The sequence below is a fragment of the Apteryx rowi genome, unplaced genomic scaffold, assembly GCF_003343035.1.
Source record: "Apteryx rowi isolate R43461 unplaced genomic scaffold, aptRow1 scaffold_11, whole genome shotgun sequence".
NCBI classification, from domain to species: Eukaryota; Metazoa; Chordata; class Aves; order Apterygiformes; family Apterygidae; genus Apteryx; species Apteryx rowi.
In genome coordinates, this window is record NW_020447308.1 from 5,373,665 (window position 1) to 5,392,691 (window position 19,027).

The window sequence follows — 19,027 nt, forward strand, 5'->3', positions numbered from 1 at the left end:
GGGATCCCTGTTATGCCCCAGATGGGATATTCTGATACAGCACCAGCAAAACAGTTTGCTGTTGTGTCGCAGCTGGATGGGCACTGAAATCACCTTTCGTTTTGAAAAGCCTTTAGGTTAGTGCATTTAKTGTAGCTGCCACTAGAGAGTACCCGCTGGGATTGAGGCCATCGCGTATGGAGCGGTAGTGGCTGTCCTGAGCGGTGCAGCAGCTCTCCTCTCCCTGCAGCAGCCCTGCCAACTCTTTAAGCTGCTGAACTGCATTTGCCAGAGGAATTCCCTCGTGTACCYGCTATTGCTTGGCATGTAGTGAGAGGCTTCCTGACCCCCGCGGGACAGCGGACCTGTGTCCCTTCCAGCTCACGCCGTCTCAGACGCCTTTGGGCCGGTGCAGGGCTGCGAGACCTCTAGACCAAACCGCGTCCTGCCGGCTGCCGGCGGGGCTTTCTGCTCTGCCCGCACGTTTGGTGTGGCCGCCAAAGCAAAGTGTTAACAGCCGCCCTTCCGTTTTCGGAGTGGTTTTAATGGTCGTCCTGGGCAAACGCCCCTGCGGCCCGTCATGCCGGCCCTCCTCGGAGCGTTATCTCCTAGAGATTTAACTGGCGCAAGGCGAATGGAGGTGCTTGAAGTATGAACGGCTGTAAAAGTAGTCTGAGGAAGAGTGGGGAAATGATGAATTGCAGCCTGGGAACAGTAATTTGGTTTGAATAATCAGGTCTCAGAGCAGGGGGCTGTTCATAAACATCCTGTCCTGCCTCAGAAGAGGAGAGAGGAATGGGAGGTAGAGGAAGCAAAAACCRGTTAATACGGATAAATATAATAAATCTGTGTACCTGTGTCATCTGCTTGGAAAGGGAGCTCATGCGCTTTCCAGATCATATTTGTTTCTTGCAGGATAAACTGCTTCAATTAAAAAGCCTTTTTTGGCTTGTTTGCCCAACTTGCTTTTTCTGCAAGAAGTCTACTGTATAACATGAGCTAGAGTACTTTGAGATGACCAAAGTAGTTTAGGTAATCCTGTCCTCTCAGCAGAAAAGACAAGAACCTGTTAGGGATCTGTGAAAGTGGAAATCACATTAAATGCATAAATTTACAGTGCTTTTAAAACTTTTCTTTTAATTAAAAAGCCCCAATCTCTTTTTTGGCAGACTATTCCTGGAAAATAGCAAACTGGAATACAGCGAAAATGAAAACAATGTTCTTGGCCAGGGTGGAAGTGGGACCGTTATATATCGGGCACGATACCAAGGAAAACCAGTGGCCGTGAAGAGATTTCAGATTAAAAAATGCAAGGGTTCTCTTACTTCGGCAGCAGGTACAGTACATAGAATCCTTGTCTGGGCATCGGCTCCGCAGCCCGCGCTCACAAGCTAGGACTGAAGAGCCTTCGCTCTCCAAAGTGCTGGCAATGCCTGTTTAAATACAGATTTGAAATATATAGCAAAATTGGCATGTGTTCGTGGAGAAGGAGGATGGATCTTAAAGAGTCCTTCACAAAAGCACTTGTAAGAGATGCTGATGATGGTCACTGGCAGTGCAGGAAGCTTCTGTCCTGCAGGTCAGTGGGTGGACTCACAGGGTGCCAAGGCAGAGCCCTCGACTGGGGTGGGAGGCAAGCTTTCGCCTCTGGTTCCCAAGCTAGTTGGCAATGAGAAGCGTGGATTTGTATGGGTTTGTACTAAGGACTTGTGGGTCTCTGCCTTTGAATAAATCATTTACTCCATCTGTGCCATCACCTACACAAAGGGAATGGGGAGTCCTCCTCAGCCTGCAGCTCCTCCAGGCAGGGACAGGCGCGCATGCTGCATGTGCCTGGTGTCAAGCACAGGGTCAGTCCGTGGCCAGAAAGAATGGGGAAAGTGCCTCGCTTACCTCATTTTTGTCAGTGAAGGGGAAAGGTGCAGTAACCCCTGTGCTGTGAAAGAGGCCAGCTGCTGTCACAGTGACAGGTACCTCTTAGGAAGACCAGCACTGATGGGGGTACTTGCCTGAGCAGCCTTTGGTGGCCTGTGGCAGAGGGACAAGTCCTGTGAATGGTCTCTATGCTGGCAAGGCAGCTGGGAAAGGGAAGGAAGACTCCTTCCACTGAAGGGTCTGCAATGTAACATCCACAGCCAGAGARTCCCTGCTTTAAAAGGCACAGCATGGGGTTTCCAAAATCATCCAGGTGATATGCACCAGCACGGAAATGCAATTCAAAGCCCTGCTGTTGGCATAACCTCGGATACTGCCTTTCTCCTGCAGCATTTGCTCAGTGATTGCTCACGTCCAAAGAGTTTCTAACTTGGCTTCTCAGCTGGGCAGTAAGGAGGGGTTTGTGTGTCTTGCCAGATACCATGCTGAAACACCTGAGAGCCATGGACGCCATGAAGAACTTCTCCGAGTTTCGCCAGGAGGCCAGCATGCTCCACTCGCTGCAGCACCCCTGCATCGTCTCCCTCATTGGGATCAGCATCCACCCGCTGTGCTTCGCCCTGGAGCTGGCCCCTCTGGGCAGCCTCACCACTGTCCTATCTGAAAACTCCAAAGGTAAAAGCGTGGTCTCTGCCCGGGAGAACTCACTCCCTGAGCTACAGCAGTGACAAATGGTCAACAACGCTGAAACTACAGTTTGATTTACTGAAGGGGATTTTTTTTCCAGACTAGGGGAAGCGAGAGGAATGAAATTGCTCTTAAGCTGTGCCTTTGGGAACCTAGTCAAAACTGATGCTCAGGCTTTTCAAAGCTACTTTGGAAACCTGAATTTTCAGTTTCTCTGCCAATTAATAAGAACTGCATCTCACTTTAATGCTGCATATGTAATTCTGTGTTCTCCCCCCCCTACCGATGGCTGTCTGGAGCTCTAAATTCTCTCATAGACAGCTGTATTTCTGTCACTGTCAAATGAATGACACTAATTCCGAGTCAGAGTGAGGCCAGCTGACCCTCTTGGCACCTTGGCTTTGTGTCAGCTTTGAGTTGAACGGTAATTTTCACCCGAGGGTTTAGGAGTCTAATGGAACTGTCAGACGTGTGTACAGTAACATGAGCAATGTCATTACAAATCGCAGCAGTGAGTGATGCTTTAAAAGGTTGCTAGATATCACTTTGGACTTTGAAAGAGGGAAAAAAAAGCAGCTGTTACAATTACAAGAACTGCAGACAGGCTGTTCCTTTGCGGCAGGGTCTTCCTTCGTGCCGCTGGGGCACATGCTGACACACAAAATAGCATACCAGATCATAACGGGCCTTGCCTACCTGCACAAGAAGAACATCATCTTCTGCGACCTGAAGTCAGACAATATTTTGGTATGGTCCCTGGACGTCAAAGAGCACATCAACATCAAGCTCTCCGACTACGGGATCTCACGGCAGTCGTTCCACGAAGGCGCGCTTGGCGTGGAAGGCACGCCGGGCTACCAAGCGCCTGAGATCAGGCCTCGCATAGTCTATGATGAAAAGGTAATTGTGGCATTTCGGCGGGGGCAGCTCCTGGGCGATGGCCATGGGGGCCAGCTTGCTGCACGGGCCTCAATTCCCCGCTAACCGCGGCGCTGGCAGGCAGCACTGGCTCTCACACCGCAGCTTTCCTCGCTCTCCATTGCGCCCGCAGAGGGAGGTTTGCTCTTTTCTCTCTGGCACTGGCTCTAGGTTGACATGTTCTCGTATGGGATGGTGCTGTATGAACTGCTGTCTGGTCAGCGGCCCGTGCTGGGACAGCACCAGCTCCAGATTGCGAAGAAGCTGTCCAAAGGGATCCGTCCTGTCCTCGGGCAGCCGGAGGAGGTGCAGCTATACCGGATGCAGGCACTCATGATGGAGTGCTGGGACACTAAGCCAGAAAAGGTAGGGGACAAACCTCACGACTAGTGTTTGCTGAGCACTTAGCTACGGAATCTGGCAGCCCTCTTCACCCCATCTCTCCTGGTGCAGCAGAGCAACTCCGAAGCTGTTACTGGAGTGGTGCCCATTTACTTCCATTGACTTAAACTTTTATGAATGAAACAGTGGCAGGCTGGTGGCCTTAGATGTCTGGAGTGACACGAAGGTCCCTTGATGTCAGTGGCAGTTAGACCATTGATTTCACCAGAGTGAGACATCGCCTATAATTTCTAGAAACAGCTACAGTAGCATGCTGTGAATATAACTACAAAGACCTTGGAAACCCTGAGATTATAAAATGTRATGTCAGGGGATAAGAAAAGGGTTTAAAACATGCAAAAAGACTTATGCTGTATTGTATTTGTCGTTAATTWTGCCGTGGAGTTTCAGAGCTCCTGTGCTTCACACAAAGGTCAGCTCAATTTGCAAATAGCTAGACAGTGCCATGAGACTGGGTCAGCTTCCTAAATTCTTAAAGCTGAAGAAATTCATGGATAAAATGTTAAAGAGAAAAACAGACCAAACTGTGAAAGTAAGGAAGAGGTTTGAGCTTCGGTGTCTGGGATACAAGGGATGCTAAGAGCCAATGAGATTGGATTTGCATGGAGAATTTGGTGCAGATTTGAGTACCTAGCAGAAGTTTTTATTTAAAAAGTCCCGTTTCCTGGCTCTCTATGTTAGTAAATAATGATTATGATGAATCTGTTATTTGTTCTGGACTTCCAGGTATCTGTATGATGTATGCCTTTTTCTTTTCCTTTCCCCACAGCGTCCACTGGCCACTTCTGTGGTAGGACAGATGAAAGATCCTACCTTTGCAACTTTTATGTACCTGCTGTCCTGCGGGAAGCAGTCTTCCTTCTTCTGCTCCCAAGGACAGGAATATACTGTGGTGTTCTGGGATGGGAAGGAAGACACCAGGTTAGATGGCTCATATTGGTCATTTCTTTCTTTTAATGTAAAAATCTTCAGTGTCTTTGCTTATGCCACTGGGATGGAGGTAAAGAAGGTGAAAGTGAATTTGGATGAATGCCAAGGATACACTGAACAGTGTTTTCCCAAACTCCTTTAATTGGGAACAGTGGTTGCTTTATAAAGGATATTTAATGAGCTTAACTCTGCTTCAGTTAATATGAGGAGAAGATTAGGGCAATGTAATGATTCACACACACAGGATGAAGCATTTGCACATGAGAACAGACGTGTTCTGCCTTTCCTAATGAGGCCATTTAACACTAAACCTTTCCTAATTGAAACTGCAGGTCCATCTCTGTTCTGCAAAGCAATTAAGCACATGCTAAAATCCTATTGAAATCATCAGGCGTTAGCCACATGCCTGAAGGTCCCTGTGCATCCAAGTGTATGCTTCCAGTAAAATGTGTTATACTGAATAGGCATGAGCTTTAAATGTTATTAAATTGTGACTGAGATTATGGTATTTTGCTCAGCCACATGTGGCCTGTGGCTAGTCAGGCTTTTTATGGCTGTTATGGATTTTTATAGCCCCCTTCTTATTTGGAAACCATTCACAAACTGATCTGAATTTTATATTAATGTATTCATTATTCGTAAGCATTAACCTAATGGGAAGGGTACGTGATTTGTCCACGAACTATTTGCTTTGCTATTTGTGGTGCCTGGTCAGTCATTCTGGGCAGACAGTATAACTATTCGTGCTAAAACTGGTGAGACACATGGGACTCACAGATGTATTTTGAATCGTGAATGTTGTCCAAATATTCACAGCAATATATCTCAGTGAATCTGCTTCCTGACTGGACAGTTGAATTGCTGGAGACTGCTGAATAACAAATTGCTTATATCTGACAGATTTCAGGATGTGTAATTGCTTGTGCTACAGTTGGTAAAACATCTGGGGCTCACAGATGTGATCATGAATATCCAGTTGTTCAAACACCCAAACCCAATAAACTTCCCCAAACTCATAACAAATGCAATCCTTTTAGTTACAAAAGTATGAATTAGTCGTATTTGTAAATGATTTTATCAGGTTACAGATCTTTGCTCTTACTTGAGAGAACAGTGCTGTTTTGTTTGTGCCCTAGAATAAGCACTGAAGTAAGATAATACTGAGGCAGCGCACTTGGAGAATAAGCACATATTCTCCTGAGACTATAACGAGGAAGAAGGGCTAAGACCTCCCAGCTCTTAATTACTGCCATTCAGCTGGAGTGATTTGTCTCACAGCTGCATTATAGCAACAGACGGTGTAAGTGCTCCGAATCCATTTCAGTGCCAAGTCAGATAGTTTCGCTGCAGTCTTCGCCGAGGCCGTTGCCTATCTGCCCGCTGGGGAGGAGCAGGGGCATTGCTGGGTTCCTCTCCCGTTACGACAGGCTTTTGGAGGCCAGTGAGTCTTGCAGCATTGCCCCCATCTGCGGTGTCCGGCTCAAGCACTGATCGTAGCACGGCCCGGCCAAATGCCCCGAGTACCGTCCCGTAGCGGTTTGCAGCGAGCTGCTGGCCGTAGCAAACTGCATTTGCTCCTTTCAGAAACTACACGGTGGTGAATCCTGAGAAAGGAGTGATAGAAGTGGAGAGGATGAGCTGCCCAGGAATGAAGCTGTGCTGCCAGCTAAAATTTCAGAACGCGCTCTGGGCTGCCACGGAGGTAAGCGTCGCCTGCGCCTCGCTGCCCCGCCAAAGGGAGACACGAATCGCGAGCAAGAGCCTATTAAATTAGTAAAGCCCAGAGTGTTTGAGGCAATGGGCGTCTCGGACGAGCAGCCTGACTTTGCATCTGCCATCTCCTGGTGTATTGTTTCCGTCTGTTATTTAGCCGAGATCTAGATCGAAATCGTGCCTCCTGGTGTTCAACGCGGTCGTGGGAATCTCGGCTTTCCAGGATGAAACTCTCCAGGTTGTGGCATATCCGTCCTGAGGGTTTCATCTGGTAAATGTCCTTATCTGTAAGTGATAACGGCAAGCAGTGAGAGAAACCATGCATTAAGGATGGGGTTTTGCAAGAGGCCTGAGGGACCTGAAAATTGGTGGGAATGGGTACGCAAGTTTTCTATTCACCGTGGAAAACTGTGGCTGAAAAGATAAGACTGAGTGAGCATGGCTGATTTMTCTCTCTCGGCCTCCGTCTACTCCCCAGAAAGGGCTGTGTTAAGTGTCAGACGGTTCTGACGCAATTGTTTGACACAAAGCAAACAAAAAATAGCTAAAACAAATTGAAGCATGTTCCTAAAATTCAAAGAGGACAAAAAGGCCGTGCATGCTGAATGAATAATGTGTGTTGGTTAATTCGCTCGGCCCTAGTATGGATGCTGGAATTTAGTGAAAGTTAAGATCTTTTTTCACCTTAGGAGAGTAAGATATTTTGACTTTTCCTGTCATCCCAAATCAAGACTAAGTTCAAATATTCACATTTTTTCATAAAAAGAAGTATAGAAAGATTACAATTCAGAAATCTTAAAGCATTTTATTTCCACCCTTTTGATCAAAATTAAATGTGTTGATATTCTCCCTATTGGATATTCTATTTCAGTTTGGTAGATTTACAAGGTGTAGAGCAGGTATAATTTCACATACAAAGTAATATTAGCTTTACTTGAATTGACAGGTTAATGCAAAATAACATACATGTTTCAATTACCTTGGCAAATGTCCTGGCATGTTCCAGTAGATTTGTGTGGAGTCAGGGATGTCAAATGTTGCTTTAGACACGGTGATAAAACTCCTGTAGTGGTGGTTTTGGTATCTTTTGGATAGCGCATGTATCACCCATAGCTATTCAGGGGAAGGCAGTACCCTCTTTGCACCCACAGACACAGCAGATGCTCTCCAGCAAAACAAAACTGAGGCTCTGAATATCCAGAAATACAAATAAAAACTGTTTGGGAAGCCAATTTGATTTTGCTTGGGTCTCAAAATGTGAAAATCATGAAAGATGGCTAAAATCTGTGGGATTTTATGTGCTCTTTGGCAGGACCAGAAGATTTCTGTGTACGGGCTGCAGGGCATGTGTCCTCTGAAGGTGCCGCAGAAGGGCTTAGACACTCCCGCTACCGTGAGCTGCTTCCTAGTCATGCCCGTCGTCAAAAAGGTAAGAAGAGACCTAGTGAAACCCAGGCTGTCTGCTCCTGGGGCAGGCGGCCAGCGCTAGGGCTGCTTGTCACTAGCCGGCATTGAAGGACTTTGCAATGCCCAGGAACGATTTGGCAGCACGAGGAGAGGGTTTCCAGGTCTCTGTGCCTCTGCCAGCAGAGCAAAGGACAGAGGTGTGGGCATGAACCCGACTCAGGGGACCGGAGCTGGCACTTCCAAACCTGCTGGGAAAACACTCCAAATATATCCAGTTCCTTAGCAAGGAAGTTTTCCAGCTGTGTTTCCGCATCGCTGGAAGAGAAGGTTTAGTCTGATCAAGCAAAGTAGAGGGGACGTGAATGAGTAATTAGAGCAGACATTTGTTAACTGCTGATGCAGGGCTTGAGTTTATCCTAGCTCTCGTACCCACTCCTTTCCTGGTGTGTGTGCATGCTGTTATTTGTGTGCGTAATCATCTTTAAATGTTATCTGTGCTTAGCCACACTTCCCTTTATTTTTGGATGAAAACATTTAGATAACAGGCAGCCCAAGAACTGCCTCCTATGGGTAATGACAAAAGTTGTATACTATCTGTCTGGTTCTGGAAGTGCTCACATCCAGCTATTGGCAAGAGAAATCTGACATTACTGCCTATTGCGGGCGAGTCTTGGGAGATGTATAAAAACTGTTTTCTGGCTAAATTACCTCCGGTTTGCTTACAGCCACCTGGAATAAAAACATATAATTACGTTCCAGCATTATTGGTAGCTGTGTAGTTTTTGCAAATGCCAGCAGACTGGTAATGTGTCTAAAAGCTCAATATGGAGCAGTTTTCGGAGTGGCAGCTGAGCTGTTTTATGCCATGTGTCCGGTCTGCGTTACTGTCCCTTTCTGGCTTGTTTGGTCAGACTGCTGCAAGGCCGTAGACTAGCAGATGGTTAGTGGTGGAGCACTTCACTTCCAACCATGCTGTAAGTAGGACTGAAGTAGGACACAGAGCTCAGGTTGGCACAGGGATGGATTTCACCCGCCAGGAGGCTGGATGTGTTGGCTTGCTTTGGCTCCCAGACCTGCAGCATTTCTCCTCATTTCTGATGTGCAGGGCAAGTTTCTTCGTCGTGCTGCCTGAGGTTTTGTCCAGGATGGGGAACGAGTCTTTCCCTTTCAGCTTTGCAGCCGTTCCTCAGGGCTTATGAGTGGCTTGATGTCTCCTAGTTTCTATTTTCAGTTTGTGGCTTGCCTAGGAAATGTCATAAATAATGCCAGGCCCTACAATAGGAATATTGAGTCTAGACACCTCCCTTCCTCCCCCGACCCTACCCAAGCTTCCAGCAATCCACAGCCCTTCGGCGCACTCCTTCTTAGCTTATTGGACTTACTTTTTCCTCTCTCCTTTCTATGAATGAATTTGGCAGTGAAATGGCCACACCAGCAGCCATGGGGATGTGCAGAGCAGGTTGGCAAGAAACGCAACCGTTTTTCGAAACAGCCAGTTCTTCCAGAAAAGCTAAGTGGAAAGGCCGAAGTTACACTTGTCAAACTCGCTGTGCAGAGCAGTGAGTTATAGCAAAGTTATTGAATAGCTATTATTGTCTGGTGGAGGAGAGAGAGGCTCGCTATGGGAACGTCGGCCTTTCCCAAGGAAGACAGCCATGTAGCTGATGGGATGGGAGGTGACTTGCCGAGGCATGGTGCTGGGAAGGGGAATTCTTTATAATCGCCTTGGGAAGCCTGATCCAAAAGAAATAATTTCCAGAGCTTGGCTTTTCATCCAAAAGAAGCATCATGGAAATTTAAGAGCAGCAGAGAGGGGCCCAGAATCCAAAACTCGGCCTCTGAGGAAAAATCATGTATAATTTAGCTTTTTGTAGATATTTTCTGTCACTGGTATCATCACCTTTGGCAAACAACAAAATTCCCTATAAATTTCCTTTCAGAAGAACAAAGAAGCAAGCAAGCAGGTTAAAAAGAGCAAAAGAAGATGCTTTCTAATTGGCTTGCAGCATTCTTGCAAAGAAACCTTGAGAAAAAGAGAAATGTGAAGGTGTGCGAGGCTCTGGCCTCTTGCAGAAAAAAAGAAAAAAACAACCTGGAACAGGCAAAAACAAAAGCTGCATTTAAAGGCTGCAGCCTGCCGCGGTGTCCGGTGCCAGCCCTGCGGGAAGGAGGGGATGCCGGGACCGAGGCTGCGGTGCTGAGGGCGTTATGACCTGCTCGGGGCGGCCTCGCCGGCGGCGCCGAGCCTTGCGCCGGGCCCGGCCGGGGGCGCAGGCTGGTGGGTGCTGCGCGGCGCGGCCCCACTCCGAGGCTTCCTCGCCGGCACGGCGGGACTCCTGGCTCGACGGAGACTTCCAATGCAGCTCTGCTGCCGTGTTTTTCTTGGCTCCTCGCGGAGCGGAAATGTTGAAAACGAATTCTGAGAAAGTTACTTAAGGTTTCTGGAGGCTGCTGCCCTGCCTGCGTTTGGTCGCTGCTTTATTACCCAGGTTCGGAGGGTTTTGCCTCGCCAGCACCTAATAAAGCCCGTCGAGTCGGCCCCGGGGACGGTGGCCTTCGCAGCGCTCTTCGAAGAAGCAGGTCGCTGGCGAGGGGGTGGTTGGATCAGGACAGCAATACTTGCTCCTCATTTCCCAAATAAGGAGATAACATCAGTGGCTGGATAAAGCAGGTCCTGGTCTCCAAGGATATGAGTAATAAGAGCCTCTACACACAAAATATCTTCCAAATTTGCTTCCTCTGTTGTGATATCCTAGGACAGGCTGAGATTTGGCAGGGTTAGCATCATTAGCAAAGCGGAGTGGGTATAAGTGATGCGGCTCTGCCAATTACAGCATTGATTTGCCTGCGCGGGGAGAATTTGGCCTATTAAATCCAACAGGGAACCTTGATTCTGTTTTGCAGTAGCTGACACTAATCAAGGAAATCAAAATATTTTTTCTGAAGACTATGCTGGGATAATTCATCATTTTCAAATCAGAGGAGAGAAAACCACAAAGAACTATGAAGGCTTAATAGTGTCTTCTGTTGAGGTAGGAACAGTTGGAGATGATATACCCACATTACATTTAAGCAAGCCAGCTTAAGTACATTAGCAGTGTAGCCCAGGCATCAGGGAACTCACGGGCCTCTTAAAACATGGCTGATAATGAAAATGGACAATAATTTCCTGTAGGTCATTTAAAAGATGAAATTAGACCTTTTGATTTCAGATGTTCCCGTTTCGATATAGATTTTTCATTTTCTAAGAAACGCTTTGTATGTATGGAAAAGTTGGATGATTTTCACCAGAGAAGTGCGGGCTGTTCTGCTGTGTTTTCTTGTTTTAAATAATCAAACTCCTTTCCAAGAAAAAAAAAAAAATCCCAGCTTGTGCAAAGCGTCATGCCATGTTCCAACCTACTGATGCAACTCCCTGGCAAGTCCAGATCCAGGAGGCTTTGCACAAGATCCACATGGCAGCAGGGACATGGCACCAAACGCTGCAGGCCATTTGGGTTTCTTTTAATTAGTGGTTAGAGAATTGGGACAGCACTGAGTTAGAGTAAAAGTCCAAGTCCGTTTCACAACTTTCCACTTGCTTCCCTAGTTTTTCCCATTACAGTAAAACTCTGCTGTGATCTGAATTAGTCACACGGTCTCAGCACACTCATGGTTTTACTCAGACTTTGCATGCAGATAATGTGGTTTTGTCCAACTCTTTAGGAGCCCTGCAAACAAGATTAACACTAAACTAATACTTAACCGCTGTGCTATCTGCCCCTTGATATCTGAGTTCAATTCAAGATGCTGATTTTGGTCTCTATGGACTTAAAGAGCCGGGGAGCTGTCTTATGGGGCTGGCGTAACCCAGATCCCTGGCGGGGCGCAGGTTTTCTGTTGGTGTATGAGCAGCGAGGGGTGCCAGCGGGTCCTGYGGGGCAGGCAGTGTCACCGGTGTCCCGGGCACGCTGGGGACACAGCTCGCGGCCAGGAAGGGGCCGCCGCAGGCAAGGTGGCATCAAGTCCGCTGCACTGTCGTTTGGGCACGTTGATAGCTTTGCTCTGCATAGTCCATCCGGATTGTAACAGCAGCAGCCAAAAGGGTTTTTTTAAGAATTCATTGCTCCGTGGGGAGGAAACAGAAAGGCCTTTGAGGTAGGTACRGTTTTATCTGCTTCGCAGATGGGGAAGTGTTTGGTAAAGCCTGGGGGTCGCGGGGAATTTTGTTCCCAGGGGACCCATATCCCCGTCTGCTCGGCAGCGCTTGCTCCGTTCGGGCTGCAGGAGCTGGAGTCTGGTGGCCGCAGCAGTCTCGCTGGCCCCCGGCTCGCGCCAGGCTGCGACACCTGGCCTCGGCCCGCGCAGAGCGGCACGTGTCCATCCCTGGAGCCTTGCGCTGCCGGGGTGTCCACTGGAGCGGTGCGGGGTCGGGCTCTGCAAGGCGCAGTGCTCCTGTGCCTTCCCCCGGCCAACCYGTCTGTCCCCGCAGGGGCAGCTTGTGTCAGGACCTGCAGAATTCCCCGCTGCACTGCTCCTGGGGTCTCCGGAAGCTGTCGGGAATCCCAGAGCAGGAGCGTGTCCTCGGGAGGAGCGGCGCTGTTGAATCAGCGGACGTGGGACGGGGAGCGTTGCTGTGTGCCCTCGTTCGCTTGAGGATCGTCTCCGTCTTTCCGTGTCCCCCTGCATTTCTTCCATTCCTCTCCTAGCCCCGCTGATAGCAAAAGCTGCGCTGTGCTTTACTCCTTTTTGGAAATGAGCCGGGTTTCTACAGCTGGATTCCTAGGACCATGATGGCTGTTTCTGAACATATTCCAGCCTGAATTTGTTAACCTTCAGGGCAGGCTGCCAGGTCCTTCTATCCTTCCTTGCCAGTAAAGAGAGAGGTGATAGTGGGTGAGAGGAGTATGGCTCTGCAGCGGCTCGTGTGTAATAACTTCTTTTTATGTTGCTGTTATCACTGAGTGATTTAGGGTAAATTATTAGGCTACTTGTAAGATTGGGAGAAGCAGCCAGGGCCTGGGATTGAAAACTCTTGTATTGAACAGCAGTAAAGAATCTGAACAGCGAATCTGCCGTCTCTTCCTTGCAGAACTCCTACGTGGTGCTGGCCGGCTTGTCCGATGGACTCGTAGCGGTGTTTTCAGTGGCGCATGGCATCCCAGGGGACAGCTGCTCCTACCTGTGCTCCCACACGGCGAACAGGTCCAAATTCAACATTCCCGACGACGACCCCCGGCAGAACCCGTACCCGGTGAAGGCCATGGAGATAACCCACAGCGGAGCGGAGGTGTGGTACAGCAACGGCCCCGGCATTCTCATCATCAGCTGCGCCACCATGGAGATCAGCAGGAGGCTGGAGCCCTTCAGCCCCCCTTCGGTGATCACGTCCATCGCGTGCAACTCYGAGTGCCACGGGGAGGAGGTGGTGTGGTGTCTGGACGATCAAAGCAACTTCCTGGTGATGTATCACGTTACCACCTACCAGCTGTGTGCGCGCTACTTCTGCGGAGACTGCAGCCCCCTCAGAGACATGTTTACGATCCAGCAGCCTTTTGCAGCCATCCCAGCTACCACGCCGATAAACCACAAAGCGCTGGAGAGGAACTCGCTGGTGGATATGAGCATTATCTACAGCCCGGAGGTTGGCACCCAGATCCTAAACCATCAGGACTCACTCACAGATTATTGCTCTGTGTCTTCCTACTCCTCCTCGCCTCCTAACAGGATAACCCGGTCCTTCTCCAGCCTGCCCAGCTCGCCCACGAGCTCTTCTAGTGCACCCATTTCCACAGATTTTGAGGAGTCTGACAAATTTCATGAACTGAAGCCTTCCCCTGACCATGATGCTATGCCTGCAGGTGACAACACGCAGCCTCTCCAAGCTGTGAAGATTCTGCCGGTCAAAGACCTCATATGGATCCCCAGGTAAGTGGGTCAGTAAAGCAACTTCATCGCAAACCTTCCTGGGCTGAGTGTGAAAAGAGCCTGGGCCAGTGGAAGATCCAGGAACGTTTGCGTCCCCAGTATGATAGACCTGCCCAGGAGTCAACTTGACATAAAGAAACGATGCACCCTGTACACTGGTACATCAGCTTTTCTGCTGCTTTTTAGAGATATCTAGTGTCAGGTGGAATGGCTAAATCTAAAGTCTTCGGGGCTTGTTTTCAGCGGAACAAGAAAGTGGGTGGTGAGAGTAAAAGCCCTGTTTCCCCACCTGCTGAGGAAACGAGGAACAGAGGCAGCTTCCTCGCTCCCACGGCAGCTCTGGCAAGTCCCATCCCCGCAGCTGGGCTTCACCGAGACCGTGGGGCATCCCGTTTTGACTGTCACAAGGGCACTCACTGTAGTGGCCGCAGGATGCCTCTTGGTGGCATCGCGGTGCCCCTTCCCAGCAGAAGGTCCCATACGGAGAGGAGGGGTTGTAGCACAGGGGATGGATAGTTAACCTGTGTTTTCCTCAGCTGTCTGTTGTCCCCATTGCTGAGTACGCCTGACGTCTCACTCGTTTCTGTTCCAGGAGAGGTGGGGATATCATCGTGATCGGCCTGGAGAAGGAGTCCGGCACGCAGCGGGGCAGAGTGATAGCCGTGCTGAAGGCCGGGGAGCTGGCTCCCTACGGGTGAGGCTCAACTAGGCAGCACCTTCTCCACCAGTCTGCAGGTGCCTGAGGGCACGGGGTGGCCGAGGGGGGGCTCGGGGGGAGCTTCCCCTGCGCTGCCGGCGCCGTCGGAGGAGGTCCCCGTCGGAGGAGAGGCGGTCGCTGGCGATGGGTGCACAGGGAGGCCTCGTCCCGCGCCGATGGCGCGGGATCTGCCTCGATCCGGGCCCCCAAAATCCCAGCGCCCAAGCGCGCAGCCACGCTGCAGGGAAGAGCGTCCTGCGCGGCGCGACGAGCGCTGTGCCGTGGGCGGGCGCGGGCTCGCGGCGCCCGGCGGGAGCTGCCTGCAGCGCGGCGGGCTCGGGCCGCGCTCAGAACAAGCGGGGTATTTACGGCCGAGCCCGGCGCTGCCCTGTGGCTGCATTCCCGTGGATCAGGTTGAAGCTCCGGCTCTAAATGAGCACTTTGTGCTGCCAGCAGCGACGGGCCGGGGACGGTTCCTGGGACGCAGGGGGGAGCGGTTACGTACGGTCGTTGAAAATGCTTCGTACGGCAAACGAGTGACCAAGTAAATAAATAGCTGCTAGAGGGATGGGGGCGGTTTCCTGCTGATCATTTAAATGCCGGTCTGAGATCGCACTATTTTGGTCCAAACACATGGACGCTACGCAGCGCTAAGGATTATAAATGATCGGGTTTTACCACTGGGCAAACGCAACAGGAGAGCAAAGTGCTCCTTGCATTCCCCCTACTTACTAACTGAGCGACAGCGAGACGAGAGTGGGATGCTCTTTTTATTATCCCCAGGTCCCGTTAGCTTGGGAAGCGTTAGGGAAGAGTTATGCATGGAGTTAAGATGATCCGGCCCTTCCGGACTCGTCCTGCTTTGCTGCCTCGCAGTCTGGCTGGTTCAGGCACGGCGGCCGCTGACTCACCCTCTTTTACTGGCAGGACACAATGACGAAAGACCGGTCGCTAGTGCCGGCCTCGTCCAAGCCCGCCGCTCGCTGGGGTGGGAGAGTTTTGCCGGCGCGCGTTGTCGGTGCCCTGGCGCCGGCCGCGAGGCCTGCACGCAGCGGGGCGGCCTGGCGATTTGCAGCTTGGAAAAGGAGCGCCGCTGGCTGGCGAGGGAAGGCGGCGCCGCCGGATCAGCGGCTGCTCGCCCTGACGCCGGCCTCTGCTCTGCCCTTCCATTCGCAGGACGCTGGTGGATGCCGCTCTCGTAGCAAAGGACACGGTGGTGTGCTGCTTTGAGAACGAAAACACCGAGTGGTGCCTGGCTGTCTGGAGGGGCTGGAGCGCCAGAGACTTTGACGTCTTCTACCAGGCCTACGAAGAGCTGGGAAGGCTGGAGACCTGCATGCGGAAAAGGAGGTAGTGCCGGTGGCACTGGAAAGCGAGGCGCCGCGCAAGACGGCGGTGTCCTGCTCCGAGCGCGCCCGGACTCCGTGGCACGGCCCCGGGACGGAGGGGGTCGGGGCGCACACCAGTTTTGCTGCTAAGGAGCCCTGCGGGGTGCCGGCGGGGAAGCCCCAGGCAGGGCCACCGGGGACTGGAGCCAAGCAGAGCCCAGGCGGGAGCGGGGCCGGGGACGAGGCCCGGAGGCGGGCGAGCGATCCCTCTGCGCTCCTGCAGTTCCCTTCATGCTCTATTTGGAGTTTCCTTTTTCCCCATTTTAAGTGCCCTCCTCACCTTTGGCACGTCCAGGCTGCCGCTGCTGCTTTCCCGGCGCGTATCAGCCAGGAGAGCGCTGTTACTGCAGCGGGTGCTTCCCTGGGAGCCCCGGCGCACTGGGTCCCGCCGGCGGTGCGGCACTGATCCGCCCTGCTCCGGGGGGAAACGCACCCGGATCCTGCGCTGCGGGGCTGCTGCCTGCAGCCGGGGAGCTTTGCCAGGCAGCCCCCATTGCGACTGCTGTGTAGAGACCCTCCAGGTGGAAGAACCAGCAATAAGCTTTGGCTGGCCACTGCGTTCCTGGTTCCTAAAAGCTATTACAGCACCATGTTACTGTCGAGATCCTAAAATAATCTCCTGCCGGTGACATTGCACGAGCTCAGTAAGCGAGTGAGCTGTTTAATTGCACTGCTGCAGAGTCAGTTGTAAATAGAGCCTGAGACCAAGTGAAGCCACTCGGATGAGTGGATGCGTCCCTGTGCGAGCGGAGGGAGCGCTGTGACCGGCAAAACTCATAAACTGGCCTTGCTCCACTCCTGGTTTTCTTGGTAAGTAAACTCTGGAGTATCAGGAACACAATAAGCTTAAATTGCCTGTTTATCTGTTCAGCTTCCGCTCCCGGCAGCTTTTATTTTATCTTCATTAGTGGCCTACAATGATGTATTGGCTCTGAATACAATTGCACTTAGTTATCCCAAGCGCCTACAGCAGTGTAAAAAGCGAGCCCAGCTGAGCACCCTGTAAAAAGTTGTACAGTTGGAATTTCTTTTTTTTTTTTTTCTATCTCAAGAAACTCGTGTGGACTCTGCGCGTCGGCAAGGCTGGCCGAGGCCGAGTGGGCAGGTTAACCGTGTGGTTCACGTTTCTGTTGCAGGCTGCTAAAATACCCCTTCTTCAGACACAAAGTGTATCTTAAAATAAACCGATTCCTCCCCCCGACGGCGCTGCGTCGCTGGCACCTCCGTGGCATCCCGCGCCTGCCCGGCTCCGCGTGCCTGCGGAGCTCGGGATCCGCAGCGGCTGGTTAAAACACACGTGCTGCTGGTGAGCCCAGCGGGGCGGAGGGGCTTCACCTGGATCGGGCTGGCGGGGAAGCGCTGCTTCGCTCTTCCCTCCCCGCACCGAGCTCTGGGCTATGAAATAGCTCTACCTTCATCAAGACTAATTAGCGGCATTTCCCTGAAACTGCGTCACCTACCGCCAGTCCTGCGACATTCCCGAGCGCTGGCCATGCCGCGCAGTCCGGTCTGCACCCCCCCGGTGGCACCTGGACGGGGCTTTACTCGTCCCACCGCCGGCACCGCTGTGGAGCAGCAAGGTGGGCGCCCAGCCCCGCTGCAGAGGAAACCGGCGCCGAGTCCTCCCACGCAGACCCGGGTTCTCCCTCGTCCCGGGCCAGACGCCCCTCGCGCGCCGCCCGCGTGGTGCTGCGCGCATCGCTGCCCGCACGAGCCTGCAGGCCCCGGAGGGGCTGTGAGCCAGCTCGTGCTTCCGTTCAGGTTTGCTTTGCAAAACCAGTCTGGAGCGACCAGGACGGCTCCTTCTCGCCGCTCGCTAGGGGAGCAGCCCAGGCACTGCTTCGGGCACCGCTTCCGCAGCCGGGCTCTGCGTGGGCTCGAACCGGCGCTCCCCTGGCACCTGCGGCGGGCCGGGCTGGAAAAAATCAGTCTGGGCCCCTGTGGGCGATGGAGCGCCTGAACGTTGTCACCTCAAACGCCCTGGAGTCCGGGCTAAATCCCCCAGCAAAGCCGCAACCTCATTAGCACGAGGCTTCGTTAAGTAAGCAGTGCCCGTGGTGCGGGGAGGACGGCGCCTGGAGGGACCAGATGCTCAGCACCACGCGTCGTCGCGGCCGGGAAGGGGCAGCGCCGGCGCCACGGCCGGGACCCCGCTGCCGCCCCGCGTGCAGCGACGGGCACCTGCCGCCAGCACGATGCGCTCAGTGCCCGCCCGCACCGCAGCACGGCACTGTTTATTTTGGGAGGCGAGGCGGGGGGGGAAATAAATACGTGTATAAAAGCCGCAGCGTTTCAGCATCTGGGCGAGCGCAGCGGCTCGCCGGCTCCGCGGCCCGTGGAGAGCCAGCGCCTGGCCAACAGCTCCCACTGAGCCACGGCCTCGCTGTGCCAAGGTGCCGCGCGGGGCCCCGCGCTCGGGCTGGGAGCAGCTCGCGGGGAAGCGGCGCGGCGGCGGCGGCGGTGGTGGCAGCGCTCCTCATCGCGTGGCCCGCGCAGCCGCCGCTGCCCGCACAAAAGCCCCGTTGTGCCGGCGGCCCGTTGCTGCTGCTGCTGCGCGTCCGACGTGGCTGGACAGGGCCGGGGCAGCAGCTCCTGCCTGCAAAGAGGGTTGTTTGGTTCAGTTTCTTCTTTTTTAGTTAGTATGTATGTGCTATGTACATGTAGAATTTAATGGTGGAATCAAGGTATAGATGAGCCTACCAATTTCTTCATTAAATTCTTTTTTTTTTTTCCCTCTTTTCCCTCCCCCTGATCTCTGCAAGTGTATTCTTTCATTTGTGGGCACCAGGCCTAGGAAAAGGCAAATAATGGGAACCACGTGTCCCCACTCCGGCCCCCCGGCCGCGGGCTGGGCGCCGGGAGCTCCTTCCTGCGCCGACCCGCACCCGCAGCCGGCCGGGGGCTCCGCGGACCCCCGCAGCCCCCGAGCGGCGTTGCTGCAAGCGCGGCGCCGGCAGCGCGGGGCCAGCGAGGCGGCAGGGCCACCGCCGGCTGCCGCAGGAATGAGCCCGCTCCTGCCCAGCGCCGCCGCGCACAATGGGGCCATTCAGCACCGCGCGCGGCTCTTTCGGCCCGAGCCCTTCTTGCCTTTGGAAATCGGCTCCCTCTCCCTATCACCCCCCCC

At 52.5% G+C, this 19,027-nt stretch overlaps 1 protein-coding gene across 1 annotated transcript in view; it reads left to right on the top strand.

The window, feature by feature from the left end:
* Nucleotides 1–17,104, top strand: part of LRRK1 (leucine rich repeat kinase 1) — a 76,867-nt gene extending 59,763 nt beyond the window's left edge. Inside the window, exons 25-34 of the mRNA XM_026074866.1 lie at nt 1,149–1,315; nt 2,332–2,529; nt 3,164–3,441; nt 3,631–3,825; nt 4,631–4,782; nt 6,376–6,493; nt 7,817–7,933; nt 12,983–13,818; nt 14,411–14,512; nt 15,692–17,104. Of these exons, the coding sequence (XP_025930651.1) occupies nt 1,149–1,315; nt 2,332–2,529; nt 3,164–3,441; nt 3,631–3,825; nt 4,631–4,782; nt 6,376–6,493; nt 7,817–7,933; nt 12,983–13,818; nt 14,411–14,512; nt 15,692–15,869 (2,341 nt within the window). The 3' untranslated portion in view covers nt 15,870–17,104. The remainder of the gene's footprint in view (nt 1–1,148; nt 1,316–2,331; nt 2,530–3,163; nt 3,442–3,630; nt 3,826–4,630; nt 4,783–6,375; nt 6,494–7,816; nt 7,934–12,982; nt 13,819–14,410; nt 14,513–15,691) is intronic.
* The last annotated feature ends 1,923 nt before the right edge of the window (nt 17,105–19,027 follow it).